This window comes from Labrus mixtus, chromosome 23 (genome assembly GCF_963584025.1).
Source record: "Labrus mixtus chromosome 23, fLabMix1.1, whole genome shotgun sequence".
Classification (NCBI taxonomy): domain Eukaryota; kingdom Metazoa; phylum Chordata; class Actinopteri; order Labriformes; family Labridae; genus Labrus; species Labrus mixtus.
Genome location: NC_083634.1, coordinates 16,359,145 through 16,378,000, shown reverse-complemented (window position 1 = coordinate 16,378,000; position 18,856 = coordinate 16,359,145). Strand labels below are relative to the sequence as shown.

At 40.5% G+C, this 18,856-nt stretch overlaps 2 protein-coding genes across 2 annotated transcripts; both read right to left on the bottom strand.

Annotated features, from left to right (window-relative positions):
* Positions 1-4,997: 4,997 nt before the first annotated feature.
* On the bottom strand, positions 4,998-10,671 carry ltb4r (leukotriene B4 receptor). Its single transcript, XM_061030990.1, has 4 exons — positions 8,697-10,671; positions 7,146-7,681; positions 5,654-5,930; positions 4,998-5,511 (listed from the first exon to the last, which is right to left on the bottom strand). Exons 2-4 carry the CDS (start codon positions 7,631-7,633, stop codon positions 5,125-5,127), a joined length of 1,152 nt encoding a protein of 383 aa, XP_060886973.1. The 5' UTR covers positions 7,634-7,681; positions 8,697-10,671; the 3' UTR covers positions 4,998-5,124.
* Positions 10,672-10,820: 149 nt separating this feature from the next.
* On the bottom strand, positions 10,821-18,702 carry LOC132958267 (leukotriene B4 receptor 1-like). Its single transcript, XM_061030992.1, has 5 exons — positions 18,535-18,702; positions 13,521-14,084; positions 13,154-13,354; positions 12,956-12,996; positions 10,821-11,860 (listed from the first exon to the last, which is right to left on the bottom strand). The coding sequence occupies exons 2-5, from the start codon at positions 14,073-14,075 to the stop codon at positions 11,554-11,556; spliced, it is 1,104 nt and encodes a 367-aa protein (XP_060886975.1). The 5' UTR covers positions 14,076-14,084; positions 18,535-18,702; the 3' UTR covers positions 10,821-11,553.
* Between the last annotated feature and the right edge of the window lie 154 nt (positions 18,703-18,856).

The following is an 18,856-nucleotide window of genomic DNA, read 5'->3' as shown; positions in this document are numbered from 1 at the left end:
ATATTTAAGTGTGAAAAATCACATTTAAAGCCTTTAAATACTTTTTGTAGCCGTTACCTGTCAGTCACTTAATGCATTTTCTGACTCACAACAAAGAATGTTGGCTTGGAGTGGAATAAATAAACCCAAATACAACCATTGTTGGAACCCAGTAAGGTTAAGAGTTGTTCAGGACTTGTGGAAGAAGATGGGGACTTGAGTTCAGAGGGCTTATAAAGCATGTCCTGAATGCTTGCAGATTGCAGAAGAGGCTAGTAGGGTTTATTTCCAGGAACTGTTCTGTGGATGCTTTTTTTTTTGCAATCCAGCGATGGCATGCCAGTGACCCCATACTCTGCGTCATCAAACTTTTGCTGTGGGCAGAATATGGTGTTCAGGAAATGCGCTGCTTCAGTTCCAGCTGCAGAAGGCGGTCTTGCATTGCATTGCATTTCTGCACAAAGAATAACAGCACCTGCATGGATGTCCCCGGCTCAGACCTGTGGGGCGGTGCAGCTGGGGCAGGTTATCTTAGGCCTGGCACACGCAAAAAAAAACAAAAAAACTTTAAGTGATTTCGAAAATGGGAGCGAGCCCACACATGACGACAAATCATGACAGATTTAAACAGTTTTGTTCTTATAGCGTGTTGAGTAACAAGATGACCAACTCAGCACACCACACACTAACCGATTAATTCACCTTCAAACATGATGGTCAAGCTAAATGTGGCTATCTGTTAGCTGGTACATCCATTACAGTAAACACTTTGGTCCAACTCATTTCCTTGTCAGTGGGATTCTGGTTGGTCTTACATGTTGTATGAACACTCGTGTTGTTGCCACAAATCAACAAGTTGGTCCTCCTTTTATGACGTCCATCTAACTTTATACTTCCCGTTTGCTGTCGTCGTCGTCATGGTTATGTTTGTTGTGCTTCCTGCTTTGGTTAATGGCTATTGTTCCTTTCCATAGTGGCAATTCACAGATTCCGTGCTCGGTTCCTGATTGTAAATATTGAACAAGTTTAATTTCCTGAATCACTCCTAGGCTAAAAAAAAAAAATCCTCGCTAGGATTTTTTAAGCTAAGTTAGGAGCTCTCTGTGAGGATTCTCTGAAAACGGGCCTGGATCATCAATTCAGCCACTCTCAGCCTGCCCATCTGTCATTCCTCTACTCAAAAATACAATCTGTACAAATCATTAAAAACATTACTCCAACTTATTACACTGCATCTGTGTTCTGTATTTTGGCTCTAGGAGAAAGGAAACTGCCAGTAGCATAACAGTGTGGGTTTTTTATGGCTTTCATCATGTTTTTTTTTTTCTTTGGATCTGTTGGGTTTTTTGCTGTAGAGTAAATACAAACACCAGTACAAACTGTAAAATCAGCAAATGACGTCAAACAAAATCAACATTTCTGTAAACTGCTCAACATATTCCTAGTATGTGACACAAGTTTTGAACCATTTGACACTCCCAACACTCAAGTCAACCACTTCAATCCAAATAATGCTAAATGGGGTCACCACAAAAAACACAACTTTGAATCATCTGCTCCGCGCCCGTGTTTTGTCCTATTTATCTGTTGTTTAGCACACTACGTTCATAAACAGCTTCCTGTCATAAGTGATAGAAGTCAGAAACAGAATCAGTCTTATCTTGCTCTGTCAATCTTTTTGAATTTCCTTTTCAGCTAAATTATTAGTCTCATTTTTTATTTTTTTTTCATTTGAGCGACAGATGAACTTGGTGTTATCCAAAAAAAGTGTAGGCGTATTAATTCATCATTTGAGAGATAGAGGGAAAAAACAAGAAAGAACTATTTCATAGAGAAGGGACCAAATAATGCAAACCAATGATGTTAATCTTTGGTATATGTTGTGCATTGCTTTCTCTTGTCTTTCATCTGCTGTTTGTGTATTTCTATATTTCATATTTGTTATCTTGTCTATTACTGCTGGGCCAATTGTCACCAATGAAAAACCATTGTATTGCATTCAATGACAATAAAGTAAATGGTAAATGGACTTGAGCTTGTATAGAGCTTTTCTAGTCTTCTGATTACTCAAAGTGTTTTTACACCGTAGGTCACACCTACACATTCGCACACCGATGGTAGAAGTGACCATCAGAATTAACTAATCCCATTCATACACATTCATACCCCGCAGACGAAGCAGTGGGACATGTGGCTGCAGGAGCTGGGGATCGAACCCCGCGACCTTCCGGTTGAGAGACGACCAATTCTACCAGAAGTGTCTTATGTCATTAATCAATGTATTCCTATTGGGCGTAACTGTAACTGTGTAACTGTAGCCCTGATGTTAGAAAAGTTGTTGTTAGTTTTGAAACTCAGAGCTTGTATTAATGTTGGTTCCAGTATTTTAAACTGAGGTAACATCAAGATGTCTGCGTAGGTTCTCAGTCATCAAGGTCATGGTAAATGCGAAGCTTGATCCAAAGGTAACTGGACTGGTTGAAGATCTAGAAGACGTTTCAATGTGGACCACAGAGGCTTACATTTCTAGCAGTCAGTTTGAAGCCTTTCGGAGGAGAGAGGTGAAACGCCTTCAAAATCCTCAACCACTCCAGTTGCCTTTGGGTCAAGCAATACCTTCATGGTAGTGAAGGATTATTGAAACACTGTTGATGTGGACATTGGGTGTTGACCTCTTTATATAATGGTTTTCAACAGTGGCACCTGTGGTAACCATCTGTGACACAAGTTTTTTTTTTATTTTGAATGGGGAGTTTACCCTGTTACTGAATCACCAAGCAACAAGGACACGATTGATGGGGTAAGCTCTATCCTGAGAGGCATTTTGTCATCATTTTGTACAACACTTGTGTCTCCAGGAGTTTGTCGTGCTGAGATGTCAAATCACTGTCAGTAAACAGCTTGAACTGTGACTCGTATTTCCTGTTGAACCATTTGTCTTTTTTGCTCATTGCATGTAAAACCACAATTGAAGCTAGCTCTGGACCACAAAGAACATATTTATACAACATCACATTTTGTAACTTGGCCATTTCTGTCATCCGTTTTGTAATAGTGGACAGAGTGATGCACTTGAGTCTGAAAGGAACGGAAGCTTTGGTGAAATGTTGATTTCATAAGGCTTTGTTCATTCAGCTGAGCATTACATAAGTAGTAACAGTATAATTCCATACACCTGAGAAAAGCACTTAATATACTAATATAAACCTCTCGTACAAAATAAGCAGCAGAAATATACTATTCATGTGGCACTTTATGAATTCTTTTTTAGGTTTAAGTCACATACACTGCTATAAATAAAATAAAAACATAGCACATACAACTTGCCTAGCAATACCCACATAGGTTTAACAATGTAGGCTATACAGTTTTTTACATATAGGTCAACCTTGTATAATACAAACATTTGCGTTTAGCGAAAAACTGTTTAAGAAATCATACAAAATTTGCAGATGATATGAAATGTGTATATTTTTGGACACTCAATGCTTTGATTTGAAAATTAAGCAAACACCTGTTAAGATGTTTTTAGGTGTTGTAACCCTTAAAGGGCATTTTCTTCACATCAAAGTATAGCCAAGCTATCTCTGTAAGGTTATACTCACACAATTGTGCTTAAAACGAAATGTTTATGCTGGCTGGTTCAATATTTCACATGTTACTTTAGCGGGTTAGCAAGCCAGGATTTGATATTTGCCACTAAATATAAAGTACAAATGAAGCTCAAGAGACAGTCAACAGTTTGGAGGTGTTGGGTCATAAACCGATGTTGGCTGATAAATTGAATAAAAGGGGAAGTCGCAATCAGGGGAAGTCGCAGCCCATTCTTTTCCCTTAATCATCAAACACCAACCGTTTGTCAAGTCTCTTTGTGTCTTTAACAGCTCACTTCTTATCCTTAAAGGGTCTGTATGCGAGCACCAGAACTCTCAAGTAACTCAAATCTAAACCAGTTAGCCATTTTAGATGCTTTTCTCTGTGTCAAATAGTAAAAAGGCAGGTAAATACTGTTTACAAAGGAATTTCATCCAGAAGACTTGGCTACAAGTCCTATGAAAAAGCAAAGAATAATGAGGTAACTATTCAACGCACACTTCTGTCATTTTTGATGGATTAAATATAAGTTTCTTTTAAACCCAACCATTAGTTTAGGGGTCTGAACCTTACCAAACAGGCCGTTTCAGATTGATCATGATTTGAAAGAAGGACCATTGGCGTCTCTATTTGACAACTTAGGGGGGGGAAAAAAACGTTGAAAGTCTGTGAATATAAAATCGAGGGTTACATCAATAAGAGTACTACATTTAGGACAATTGACCCTTGAGTTGTAATTGATGTCATGGAAACCCCATACCAACAGCGAGGTGTTGTTGGTCTTTTTAATGCATTATCCAAATGCCCACAAAGGTTTAGCACCAATCCATCTACCTTCACAGAAGTCAAAGTATTTCTTTAAAGTCAAAATGATGTCATTAGGATTCATCCATTGGGGATCATAAGACTTTGTACCAAATTTCATGCCAACCCATCTGTTGGTCGTTGGAATATTTACAGATAATAATAATTTATACTTTATTAAGTTTTGGAGTGACTTAACCACATACACACCAGTATTGAGGTCTTAAAAGCAACGGCACAACTTTATTAGCCATTTAAATAAATATGTACAAATAATCAAGTTCCTCATATTAACATCAAATGGAGAACAAGCAAGAGACACTTCTAGAAGTTGGTGTTTGACATGTGACAATGTTACAACTGCCAACTGGAGGCAACTTTTTTTCATTAGAGTAAAAAAATACAAAAATACAAAATTACTAGGCAACATAGTTTGTGTAATTAATCAACTAGAAAATAAAAAAATAATGCACACTTCTCTCGCTAAGTATCACCAATTAATATTAGAAAAATCACAACGTTTCGGCCCCTCTGAACCTTTGTCAAGTGTGTTCTAGGCTCAGAGGGGCCGACACGTTGGGATTCTTCTAAAACATTGGAGATACCTGGCAATGTGTGGGAAGTGATTTGTCGCCCTACGCACCTAGTTTATGAAATAGTTGGGTCTGCGAACACCTCCTTAACAAAACTTTGTAATTAATCAACAAAAGAAGTCCAAGCAAGGTTGCTTTGAGAACAGCTTCATCACTACTCCAACTGGTCAACACTGGCCAGAGTCCTGACTTCTGACTCGTTGAACCCTGTGTCTGCCAAACTGCAGCTCCTCTCCTTGTCCTTGGCTTTGAAAGGCCTCCCGAGTTTGACCGACAATGTGTGCAGGACAGAGCCCTCGTCTGGGGAAGAGCCGCTTCTGCTACTACGGGTAAAGAAAGACGTCGTTCTGCCCTCAGAGTTGGTCGCCTCGAAGAGCTTGCCCATGAAGCTGAGACCGGCCTGGCGGATGTGGGAGCTGCCGGCGAACACGTAGAGAATGGGGTTTACAGCGCTGCTGAAGTAAGCAAAGGCCGTGACGTTTGGACGGGCTGTAGTGGCAGCAAGGATCACCAATTTATTATCTGTCAACAGACCGGCTACCTGGAGACATGAGAGGGTGAGAGAGTTTAGACCAATGTAAAGACTCAGAAACTGCTGTGTACACACACCCTAATGCGGCCTAATCTAATAGAGTCAGAAGTTATTTTAACAAATTCAGAAACAAATTGCATCACAGAATTACCTCTATGACGTTGACGATGTGATAGGGCAGCCAGAATATCGCAAATGTGCAGATGATCATCAGGATGAGGCGGCTGCCCTGCCCTCTGCGCTGGAACTTTGCACTCTGCAGACGGCAAATGACGGAGGAGTAACAGGTGTTGATGAGGGAGAAGGGCACCAGGCAGGCCATGATGGTCTCGAACAGGTACTGGAACACCCGGTGGCCCACGCTGCCCCCGTGGCTCGCCACACAAAAGCGCAGAGTGACATTGACTGAAAATGTTTTCTCAACATTGCTGTGTAAGAACAGAATAAGGGAAAAAATTACACAAACAGAAGTGAGCATCACTTGCCATAACCAGAGAGTTCAAACTAGACAAATCATATTCAACATTCAAGATTAAATTTATTCCAACTACAAGGTGTTTTGTCTCGGGGTCTTCACCCATGCTGCAGACATTAAACTTCATTCATGATAAGCATTGAATATCTTTAAATAATGCCTGAAAAAAAATCTAAGAAGATAAATAACACCAGGTTCCTAAGTTAATATTTGAATTATATTTTTAGCCCCAATTACCCGAGTATATATTAAAAAGTTAAGAGCTGAGTACCACTAAAACATTCAGTGGCAGCACGCAGTCACTGCTACACTTTCGGTAAGAAAACACATCTGCTAACGTTATGTAGTCTTAATAACACTTGTCTCTTTATTAATTGCTTCTATGTCGTTCCTAGTTTTTCCTGAGCCACCCATGCTGGGTTGTGATCCATGCTGGATGGAGCCCAGCTACCATTCATGACTGCTAGTTAACGTGAGCGAGCGTCTGCCAGTGTGCTGCAGCTGACTGATATCCAGTGCTGTGGGGTTTTGGCAGGCTGATGGTTTTTTTTTGTTGCAAATTTCTGTGTCTTGTATCGGGGGCCGCCATGACAGAAACAACGTCTCTATCGTTGCCGTGGAAACACCCTGGATGCTACGTCAAAGACAGCCGCATGAAGAAATGTGAACTGCTACTGAAAGCTGCCGTACTGTTGCCGTATGAGCTGCTGTGATAAAAACTTTACTTCAATTGTACTTGGATACATCGTCGCTAAACATATTCTCTCCCTCAGGTCTGTTTCGCTTGTTCCCTCTTAACTACGGTCAAAGCGGAGTTATTTTCATCGGGGCTAGGGGGTGGAGTAGCAGAAAGCACTCCCATGATTCCCCGCCGGCCTCAATGTAATCTTTTGTTGTTGATTTGAGACATGCGCAGCAGTAAGCAACATACGAGGCTCGCTCACAATGGAATTTTACAAAATAAAAGCCAGTGAGCAACAGACTTTTACAATAAGAAAATAAATAATAAAAACTGCGTTAATGCGAGATAAAATAATTGTCGGCGATAATTAATTAATGAGTTAACGCTAAAATAACGCGTTAACGTGCCCAATCCTAGGAAAAATACATCACATCCATTTCAACTTTCTCAAATCTTTAAAGGAAACATGGAACATGTTGGTCTCACCTGCGGTAGAAAGGCATCGGCAGTGACAGGATGAACGCTAACCACCACACCCCCAGTAGGAGAAGCAGCAGGGTACGTTTGGTTCTCATCCTCTGGGACATGAAAGGTCTGGTCACAGCAAACCAGCGGTCCATGCTCATCAGGCAGATCAGGTAAATGGACACGTACATGTTCACGCTTGACAGGTAATGCACTAGCTTGCATGCCGCGGATCCAAACTCCCAACCTCGACCTCCAGCCAGGTACCGCAGGAAGAGAGGAGCACCGAGCAGCACGAAAGCATCCGCCAGAGCAAGATTCAGCACCAACAAGCAGGTCACTGAGCGCTTCTTCACCCGGCACAGCACCGACCAGACCACAAACAGGTTCCCGGGAAAGCCGAGCAAAAGCGCCAGGGTGAGGATGACGATGCCGCCCCAGGCCGAGGCGCTGATGGGCAGAGTAAAGTAGGGAGGGGGAGGACTGATGGTGGTGGAGTTGGACGCCATTGGGGAAAACCTCTGGGTTCAGGCTTTGACGACTGTATAACAGACAACCTTTCAAAAGACAGGAAACAGGATATGTTGTATAGAGGTTTGTAAGATGTGAAGATGTGTCAATGCTGCGAAACATTGCACAATATCAGTTATTCATTTACACAATCGGTTTCTGGAACTTGATGTAAGGCAGAGTATCCTGTTATCAACCAACATATGACAAAATGATAGTGATCACGACCTATTGGCTTGAGTTTTTCCACAACATTTCAGCCATGTGTTACATTTGTTACTTAAAAAATGCTGTACAGCAAGTGAATAGTTAGAGTACAATGCAATCAGCTCAAAAATTAGGGGCGCTAGTGGTGCAGTGGTTAGTGCGCATGCTCAATGTATCGAGGCTAAGTCCTCGGGTTCAAATCTAACCTGAGGCTCCTTTCCCACATGTCATTCCCCACTATCTCGCCCAAAAATGAGTCTTAAAAAAGTGTACTTCTTTAGCAGTTTTGACTTTTTCAGAATTTTAAAACAAATAGCATTTTCAAAAGATGAATTATATGTCATGGGTTCCTTCTTTTAGTGTTGTTGTTTTTTTTTTTTTTAAATGACACGTTCGGATTAAAAAGATCCCGTCCTCCTTCAGCTTTCAAAAAAAACTGAAAAACAAAAGAATGAAGGAGCACAGTTTGTGTTAGAACGGATATAAGAGTTTTGTTTTAGACAAAGAAGTTATGAACTGAAAAAAACTCAAACTAAAAACTGAAACACATATTGCCTTTGTATTGCTGTGCTGTATCCCCTGAAAGCGAGGTCACACACCTCAAGGGGTTTATCCTGATATAATACATTTCACTCAACACAAATGTTCAACAAAGAGCCGCAGTCTTTTCGCTTTGAGCCGACTCCAAATATTCAATATTGAACTTTCTCAGACTCATTTCATCCTCTGAGATTTGAGTTCCCTCTGCTCTACAAAGTTGTAGGAACAATACAATCAAATTAGGAAATCAGATGCTATCACAGAGGAACATTTTATTAAATTTAAACTATAAAAAAATCATATACCAGTACTGACCTTCAATTGCAGAACTCCGTCTGTGTGTAACTGCAACAGTAAATCCAAGTCAAAAGTGACACAACACCTTGTCCGATCTACAGTCCACTCTCAGGCTTTGCTGTGAGGACTGTGTGTGAGGAAAAATACAAACATCTAACATTTATATTGAGTAAGAGGGTAATGTGAGGGGAAATCCTGTGAGAACAGGAAGCCAGTTTGAGCTCACTGGGTTGCAATAAAGGCCATGTTCCATATTTTTCTGTTTCTTATCAGTGCATCAGAGACTTTCTCAACTCAGGTATGCACTGCAGCATTGCTGAAAAATATCATCATGGCGGATCTGCTGCATGTCCATCTGCTTTTCTTTTTCTGTCCGGTACAGATTATTTGAGACGGCCATTATTGGAGGGAGAAGAGCAGAAGTCGTGCGAAAAGTTGTGAAATGCATGGTGTACATTTACAAGAACAGGAATGAACAGCGCAAGAGACAAGTCAGGAAGGGTGAATAAGTGAGGGGGAGAATATTCCAGTAAGCTTTGCAAGAATCTTGTTGATACAAGAGCTTCATATCATACCCTTATGATGAGCACGGTGCTCTCTCTTACAACAGACACATTGTCAGATTCACGGCATGTTTCTCTTTCCACATCACCTGTATTGATTAACCAAGTTTTGATGTGTCATTTTGTCAGGAAAAGAGACTTTACATCATTTTGTTTTTTTCTGACTTTGCACACTGCCCTTTTATTTCTCTTTGAAGCTGCATACTTTCATAGCGGGAATCGCAGGGCAACTCACATTACGTCACTATACAATGCAACTTAACTTTCATTCACGTTACCCGCATCCATGTCACCAAGTGCCACCGTGAGGAGGTGACGCGCTGAGTCAAATTGGCAGGAAAATCTGTTAGTTAGAGTTAGTTTCTTTTTAAATGATCAAAATTTGAAACAGCGATTTGGTGATCGTATAACACATGTCAGGACTACAATATATTGTCATATTGATATTATTTCCCGACTCCTTTATCAATAGTTCAGTTATTGACTATGTGAAACTATGTGAAAGGGGCCCTTTCTTTGGGAAAAATCCCAAAGAGTTTTGTCACAAACCTCTGCAGCGCCTGTCGGTTCTAAGGAACGTTTAAGAGTCTCTAAGCTCTTTGTTTAGATTTTTTAAAGATTTATTTTTGGACTTTTTATGCCTTTAATGGAGAGACAGGACAGTGGATGGGGTTGGAGACCGGGGGGTGGAGGGGGGGGAGCAGCATGCGGGAGGGGGGCCACGGGCGGGATGTGAGCCCGGGCCGCCCGCTTGAGATGACAGCCTCAATGCATGGGGCGCACGCCCTAACCATTGTGCCACCAGCGCACCCACTTTGTTTAGATTTTTTTTTTAGAAGGAGAAATATGTAACTCTGACCCCTAGTGTTCACAATGGGTACTGCAGTCCATATACAATACAAATATTGAATAGAGCTGTCTTCACCCAACTCCCTCCTCCCTAGACTCTATTTGCACGTAGGTTGCTACGTAGCATGCAAGGAAGCTTCAGTGTTTAGCCAGCTCTGCATCGGTTTTAATTTTTTTTTTTTTTGCGTTCTGACCTCTTGGCATTTTTCAAAAGCCTCTCTAAAATGTATCCTAGTTTTGCCACGTTTCTGGATGTAGAGCTTATTAGAAAAATGCAGAGGCTTTTTTTTGGTCATGTAGAATCAGTTCTATCTGAACCAGTTTGTTTTCTCGCTTTCATCACTGCGACACCTGTTGGTTTGCCGTTTGCCTGGCAAATCAAGAGGCGAGGGGGCAAAACGGCCGTGTGGGGGGGCGACTTAAAAAAACGCCTACTTCTCTGGACAAAACTCAAACAAACCATTCAGGACCAAAATATAAACTTAGATGGAGGACATACTGGCTGCTGCATTGTTGACAGAGAAGCCAGCACTTCAACATAGCATGTTTCCTTAATGTCCGATGATATAGTACGGTCCTTTCATCGTTTAATTCAGTAGGTATCTGACATGTTGAACCTTTAAGGACCATAACTTTAAAGTTCGGTTTAGTCTCGCTGCTCTTACTCTTATCGGTCCGATCAACCTATTGTGCAACCTTGTCCAGCACCAAACACTTGACAGTCGTAGAGTATGAGTTGGCAATAGAGAATAGCCATATATTTCAGTAGGTGGTTGAGACCAAAACAGAGGCCTAAGGAGAAAAAACAGAGCAAAGCTGTTTTAACGGCTTGTAATTCTACCCCACAGTGGCAGAAGAATAATGTATACAACTTTAAAGATAGTAGACAAGCACAACATTTAAAGTGTGGATCCTGTAATACACAAACTCAAGAGCCTCAGTGAACTGAATGCTTGTCTCTGAGGTAAAGCGATATTTACTGTTCTTGTTCATTTTGACGTTTTGGTGTCACCATAATGTATTTTAGAGAAAAAAACAAAACAATTGATAACAAAATGACTGAATGAATGAAAAATCATAAAAAAAAGGTACAAAACAGCAATATCATAAAAATGTACAGTCAACCCATGGCATCATCTCGCCTTGATGGATGAAAGTGATGAGGAGAATTATCGTCCTGGATAAAACTCCAAAGTTTTTCCTCATGTGGTTCAGAGTGGAACAAGGCTCATATCTTATCCAATATGAAGAATAGTGTGTTGTTCTGGTATAAGCTTAGACAGAAATCTGTCACTTTAGGTTGCGTTGGGTGACAAGATTAAGTTGCAGATGCCGAATAAGGAATCAGCTGTGTAGGATCAACCCTCAAGTTTGTTACTCTAAAAAGCAGTTTGAAGGCTTAAGTGGTTCATTTGTCTCCTCCAGGGAATCAACACCAGACTCAGTTCTGCTCCGCCGCAGTCCTACTTACCGTTCTTCACTGGTTTGACATTAGAGCTCGAGTTGGTAACAGAGTCTGCTTCTTTGTCATTTAGCATAACAGCGTCTGCGTCTTTGTCTTTGTCGCGACTGCAATTCTGGCTGTTCTGTCGGCTCTTTCTGGTGGCAGAGTCCAGAGCTGTGCCCTCAAACAAGCGGGCCATGAACGCCAGCCCTTCTCGCCGGATGTAGGACTTTCCTGCAAAGAAGTAGAGCACTGGGTTGGCACAGCTGCTGATGAAGGCTATGGCAGAGGTGACAGCACGGCTCCTGTGCCATATTTTATTCAATCTGGGAAGAGATCAGAGCATTTTACAAGTCAGATATTACAGAAAAATACAATGCTTCCAAATTCAACAAACACTGCACATTTTAAATACTTTATCTGGTTAAAGCATTTCTTAAAAGATCAAACCACAATTTCTTTCTGATAGTTAATTCAAAGATCAGGTAGGAAGTTAGCTTAGCTTAGTTTAGCATAATGACATAACACTGCTCTTTCAAAAGTTGAAACTTACACCCATTAGTGCTTCTCAACATTTTAACACACTGTGATCTTCCGTAATTATTTCAATGAACCATGGTCTATATTTTTTGTTTAAAGAAAAGAAAAACAAGTACAGTGACAAGCTCTGTTTTATAAACATTGCACAAAAAGTAAAGAAATTCGTGTTTGGTAGATTATTTCTTTATTGTAACAATGCTTCATGGCAATAAATCTTATACCATTGGAAAGCCTGTTTATTTCCATTTTAAATGTTGCCACATTTGTAAGGAACACGCATTTGTGGGATGAGCAGCAGAGCTGAGTATGTGGGATGCGCCCATGAAAAACTTGCCAAATCTTCTCTGCCAATGCCAAACTTTTTGTGCGATGTTTAGTTAAGGTGCATAACTCCCAGTATAACCACCAATAGTTGCTCTAATACAGTTTTTTTTAAATCTGATTTATATGCCTTTGAGATGCTGATGACAGTATTTTTTAACATTGCAGAGGTGGTTGTTGTTTCTCTAGTTCTGTAATAACTTAACTAAACTAAGCTTAGCTAAGCTAATCGCCTCTGGGATCTTCACGCCTCTCACCCTTCACCCAGAGACACTTGCAAGGTGAAATGTTCTCAGCTAACTCAGCAATACAAGGAATTAATCATATTTTCCAAAATGTTAAACTGTAAGGGACCCCCTTGAAAATGAGACGGTGCATCTCAAGGGGCTATCCCGCCAATAAAAAATGTCAAATGAAATGGCCTAATATGACTGTGACTCATCAACACAACTAAAGTATCCCCCATTATGACCCATTAATTAATTAGTCCAGAGATATGTTTGTTTGTATTGTTAAATTAGCTTTAAAAATAAAATGCACATAAATTTGTCATCACTTACATTTCTTTTAAGTGACCCTTTGGACACAAAGCCCATGCAACCTGGGAAGAACACAAAAACACCAAGTTAAAAAAGGGACCAATGTAATTATAAAAACAATAAAACAAATCCAGCTCTGATGAATTTACATATATATGCATTTGTATCCAATTGTACTTGGAAGAAAGTTTCACATGTGAAAAAAGGTATATGACGTACTTGCACCATGTTGATAATGTGGTATGGCAACCAGAGGAGGCAAAAGGTCAACACGATGGCCAGGATGAGCTTCTCACTGCGAATGCGTCGCCCAAACTTTGTCTTTCGGATCCGCCGTAAGATGCAGATATAGCTGACCACAATGACAGGGTAAGGAATGAAGAAGCCCAGCACGAGCTCCAGCGAGTACTGGAGAACCGCCTGGGCAGGGGTGATGAAGTGAGAGAGAAAAAAGGGGCAACATAATATTACAGTCACAATGAAACCTGGGTTTTTAGGAAACGAAGTTAGAGGATAATTCAACCTTGATATGGGTTGCTTATTGTTTACTTTATAACAGTAATAATATGTGTTTTTGTTCACTTACATAGCTGTCGTGATCGTGGAATGAATCGCAAACCGAAGTGTCCGTCCCCTCCTTGTTCTTCGCTTTCCTGTAGATCATTGCAGGAATTGAGGCGACCATCACCAGCACCCACACCACCACTAGCACCCGTAATACAATCTTCCTGTTGCTGAAAGAGCTGATGCGCTGTGGCCACAGAATTGCAAGCAATCGGTATAAGCTCATCAATATAATGAGCTGGATGGACGCGTACATGTTGACCAGACACAGGTAGAAGATGACCTTACACATCACATTCCCAAACACCCAGTTCTTCAGCACCAGGTAGACAATGAAGAATGGGGTTAGAGCCATCAGGGAGCCATCTGCAATGGCGAGGTTGAGGATGAGGAGGGTGGTGATGGACTGTTTCCGGGCTCGTGCAAGGATGCTCCAGATAATGAAGAGGTTTCCGGGAAAGCCCAAAAGAAAGACAATACTCAGGATGAGTGCGCCTACAGCGGTGGCAGTCTGGTTATCCACAAGGGTCTCATTGCCTGCAGAGGGAGGGCTGGTGCTGTTTAAGGACTGGGCCATTATTGTGACCTGTAAAATAGAGAATAACGGTGGACTCAGTACATTTATATCTTTATATAGTTGTCAAATTCAAGTCAAATTGTACTTGTATACCACTTATCACTCACATAACAACACAATCTGCCTCACATTAAGTATTAATAGATAATAATAACAATAAAAGTGCACATTGAGAAAAATATCCAAAAATTTACAAATGGAAAAATGGTTATCAAACAATGCACAACATGCACACCACATATGTGTCCAAGGCAGAAACCGCCGGTGGTGGAAAATGAAGCAAATGCAGAATTGAACATACAAGTCTGGAGACATACAATAATGAAAACACAACATCATATTTCTTTTACCATTAAATAACTCAAGTGTTTGCAAAGAAGATCCAAATGTGACTGTTATTTCCTGGGCAACAAATAACTATGACATTAGGGACTTCTTCAAGATTATCTGACCGATAAACCTCCTACTCCCTTCTTTGATTTGACAAGTATGTATTTCTCCTGGAAAGTGTGGGAGTGTGGCGCAAGTGTAACAGGTTTTAACGGGGAGTCTTGATTCCTGAACGACGAGACCAGACACGATTAGAGAGAAACAGTCACTGCTTGCGTCAGTTATTGAACAGTGAGTCAGATTGAGATCATATCTTTTTTGTTTCTCTTCAGGTCTGACGAGGCCATCAAATCACAAAAGTAGTTTGAATTAATGAAGACCAAGAAGAACACATTCCAACAGGAAAACGACCCTAAGCTACCTCTGGTCATTAGGCAGGCTTGTTCTGTTGAGGTTTTTAAAGCAAAGTTAAAGACCCATCTGTTTACTGTTGAGTATGAGTCATGATGTCTCTGTATGTTTTTCCTGTATTTTAACTGTATTGCTTTGTGCAGCACTTTGATTTAAAGCGCTTTATAAATAAATGTATTATTATATTATTATTATAAGCTCACAGCAAAGTCAACGTATGAGGGACGACTTTGTGAATGTCCTTTGACGAGCACAGCCAGAGCACCGGACTTGAACCCAGTCGAACATCTCGAAAGAGACCTGAACATGGCTGTCCACCAATGGTCCCCATCCAACCTGACAGAGTTTGAGAAGATCTGCACAGAAGAACGGCAGAAAAACCCCAAAACCAGTTGTGCAAAGCGTCATACCCAAGAAGACTCTATGCTGTAATTGCTGACAAAGGTGCTACAGCTGCATACTGAGTAAAGGGTTTGAATGCTTATGTCAGAGAGATATTTCAGTTTTTCCTTGCACCTTTAAGAAAAAGCTAAAGACCCAGCTCTTTCATGAATACCTACTAACTTAATGATGATGGTCTCGATTATTGATGATGGTGATGGTAATGACGATGGTTTTTGTTTGATAACGACAACTCATAAGATGGTTTCTATACTGATTAGAGCTCTCAAGGACTGCCGTCAATGTTGTGCTTTGCCTCTTGTAGTGGAAAAATACTATCTGTCTGTCGTCTTCGCATGAACTTAAAAGATTAGGATGTTCGTGCGTCATTTAGCAATTAAAAACAGTTTCTCTGTATGTATCTCTCTGTCTTGGTCTGTATCTCCAGCAGGAACTCTCCTCAGTGTCTGAGTACAGCATGATCCTAAATCAGTGCCCTCCGGACAAAGGAGTTTCTGTTGGTGTTAGATAAATCACCAGGCAAACTAGCAGAAGGTGAAGTCACTCGGGCAAGCTGAAACCAATGACGATGTATTACTCATGTATATGTAATATACCTACACACTAATGTATATGCAAAATACCTACACCCTGTGAAAGTATAAATATGCTCTGCAACCGGGACTGAATCTTTGATGCACTGTAGCTGATTACCCCTTTTGCAAAAGAACTCTTTACTATATGCAATACAATACACAACGACAAAAGACTTTGACTTGAGATCTTTCATTACCAACAGAAAAATCCACAACACTCTGTGCAATGCCTGTCAGCACCTGTGTATCCAATCGGACTCAATGAGTCAATGAGCTGATTGTTTGCTCTTACTAACATCTTTTCCTTTTTTCTAGATCCTTGCTTGTGTTGTTCTTACTCTCTGATTTCCGTCGCTTTGGATAAAAGCGTCTGCTAAGTGAATTGTAGAATTGTAGAATTAATAAATTAGCAAACATTTCTAAAATCCTGTTTCCACTTCCTCATTACGGTGTATTACGTGCAGATTGATGAGGTGCATAATGAATTTAATTGATTTTACCATAAGACTGCAACATCACAAATTGTGTAAATCGTGAAGGGGTCTGAATAGATAGAGATAGAGATAGAGATAGATGAGAGTCACCATAAACATGTGCATGTTCATGCAGCATGCTTTGGTAAGTATGTCTTCCTGTCAGGAAATAAACAGTATGTAGGCTACAGCTGCTACTTCATCTCACTGGAAAAAAAATGTTATAAAAAAATTGGCATGTCATCGCTTGTTCAACATATCTGGATTATTAGTTTGAGAGCACGCCCTTTACGCAGCCAACAAACTCTTCAGGGTTGTACCTCCTGTGCATACAATCAAAAAATTCACACCCACATCTGCCGTTTGATATTTCCTCTCAACCTGTGCAGTAATTATGGATAACTTAAGATCATTACAGGGTAAATCAGCGTGTAATTGGCAATTCTCGGAAAGAGAGGTCACAGCGGTTGATTAACTGTAAGAGCTACAATGACAACAGAACAGGAAAGATTGAATCCCGACAACCAAAACATTTCCTTTTTACATGTGCAACTATGACACATGCCGTAACATGCTGTAGTAAACGTTAAAGGAGACGCTTTACGCTTTTTACGGAAGCCCTAAGTGGACATGCATTCATACATTCAATTAACTCCATCTGATTTTGTTATCTCAGGATTACAGCGTTGGTTTTCCCATTGTAACAGATTCATTTATCTCATCATCACCAGATAACAATGGTTGATAACAGGATCATTTTCTGGAGGTGTAGTTAACAAGACAATAGGCTGCTCACTGTGATAGGCCAGGCCACAACATGTCATGCTTTCACTGCCCACGCTTAAGGTAAATTAAGCCCATTTCTGTTTGTTTTGTGCTTTTATAACTCTGGAGAAACAAGATATACAAGTCGAGATCTCAAGGAAAACGGCCAGAAAGTTACTTATTATCGCACTAAAAAGGTGCAAATAAAATGCATGTCCTTTTAGGGCTTCCGTAGGTTGGATGGGACCTCAGAAACAGTCTTGTTCTGCTTAAACGTTTTTAATGAAGGGAAACGTTTATGTTCATTAATTGATGTTTGGCATTTCTGTTTTGGAGTCTGTTTGATTTTACACTGTAAAAAAGACGTTGTAGTCAAAGTTGAGTCTATTAGTTTAAACAATAAGTGGTTGAAGAGCAGAATAAACACATGCTCAAAGCTGTTGTGCAACTGCTGCTAACCTTTGGTAGTCAATTCCAAATGTCAGCCTTCCTTTAAAGCGCCAACAGCATTCACTTAAAAGTATTGTTATGTTGGAACCTAACAACCAAAACGATTAATAAGTACATAAACGAGTGAAATACACAAATAAAAATAAGGTAAATGTAGTCACTGAAAAAAAGAGTAAGATCAGAAAATATTAGCATTTCTAACAATAAAAAGTCTATATTCATATTTCTTCTTGTAAGACGTTCAAATTGTGTGGTTTTTTTTTGTTATGGCACTAATGTGTCTGTAGCAGCTTTTGTTGTTAGATACCTCCAGGTTTGATAAAAAGAAGTAGCAGACAATAAAATGTGACTACACAACAACATGGAAACTGAAAGCCGGTCAAACCACACTGGCAGTGCCATTAAAGCAACCGCAGCCCTGGAAAGGGCCACATTGTGCAATGATCAAAAAAATGCAACCGCCGGCTAGTTTCTGTCATTGTCATCTTAAATCTCTCTGTTCCCTTTTTTTTTGGGTGGCAGGTTATTTCTCTCTGAAATATGTTCTGAATAAAAAACCTTTTCAAACAATTGGAGGTGAACCTGAGCTCTCTTTACCCGTTATTCTTAAACAGAGCGCCTAAGACCATTAAATCCGGCTGGCTCTAAAAGGTGTGTTTTGTGTGTTCTGTGTGACTCACAACATACCTTCTTAAACACACCTGCTACGCCTACAGAGAAAAACTATACATGAAAACGAGCAAAGCTATGCTGCACAAGCTGACTTGCTGCATGTGTTCGAACAAATCACTGCAGACGATTGAACCTGAGGATTACCGGTAAGTCACAAAAACACCTAGAATATTTAAGATTTACAGATAAAATGTACAGCAACACAAGTCCTGTTCATCCTCAAAAAGACAGCCAAAGTTGCTTGTTCATCCCTCAACAGCAGCAGTAGCTGAGGTTGTTTGCAGTGATTTGTTGGCAGATGTATCCACAGTGTTGTCACTGACAGAATCAAAACACACTCGTGAAAAAGAGACACAGGGAAAAAAAATGACAGAGACGCACCTGTAAATCCAGACAGATGCAGACGGATGAAAGAAGACGCCAGGAGCTGGGAAAAGAAGTCCAAAATGTGTTAAGAATGTCACGCTCTCCCCTTTTCCTACCCTTCTCTTTCTCCCGGAGTCTCCCCCACAACTGCTCTCTGTCACTTGCTTTCCATTGATTGAGCTGTCAGACTTGCTGTAACCTGTAGTGCAGTGAGAGGGAAAGGTGTGTCCACATAACTGGCCTACCTCTGCCCTGGCAGTGTGTCGACGTCTTCACATGTCGAGAGATGAATTCCATCTGTGTAGTTTCGACCTCAAGGGTTATTGGTGTCGAGCCC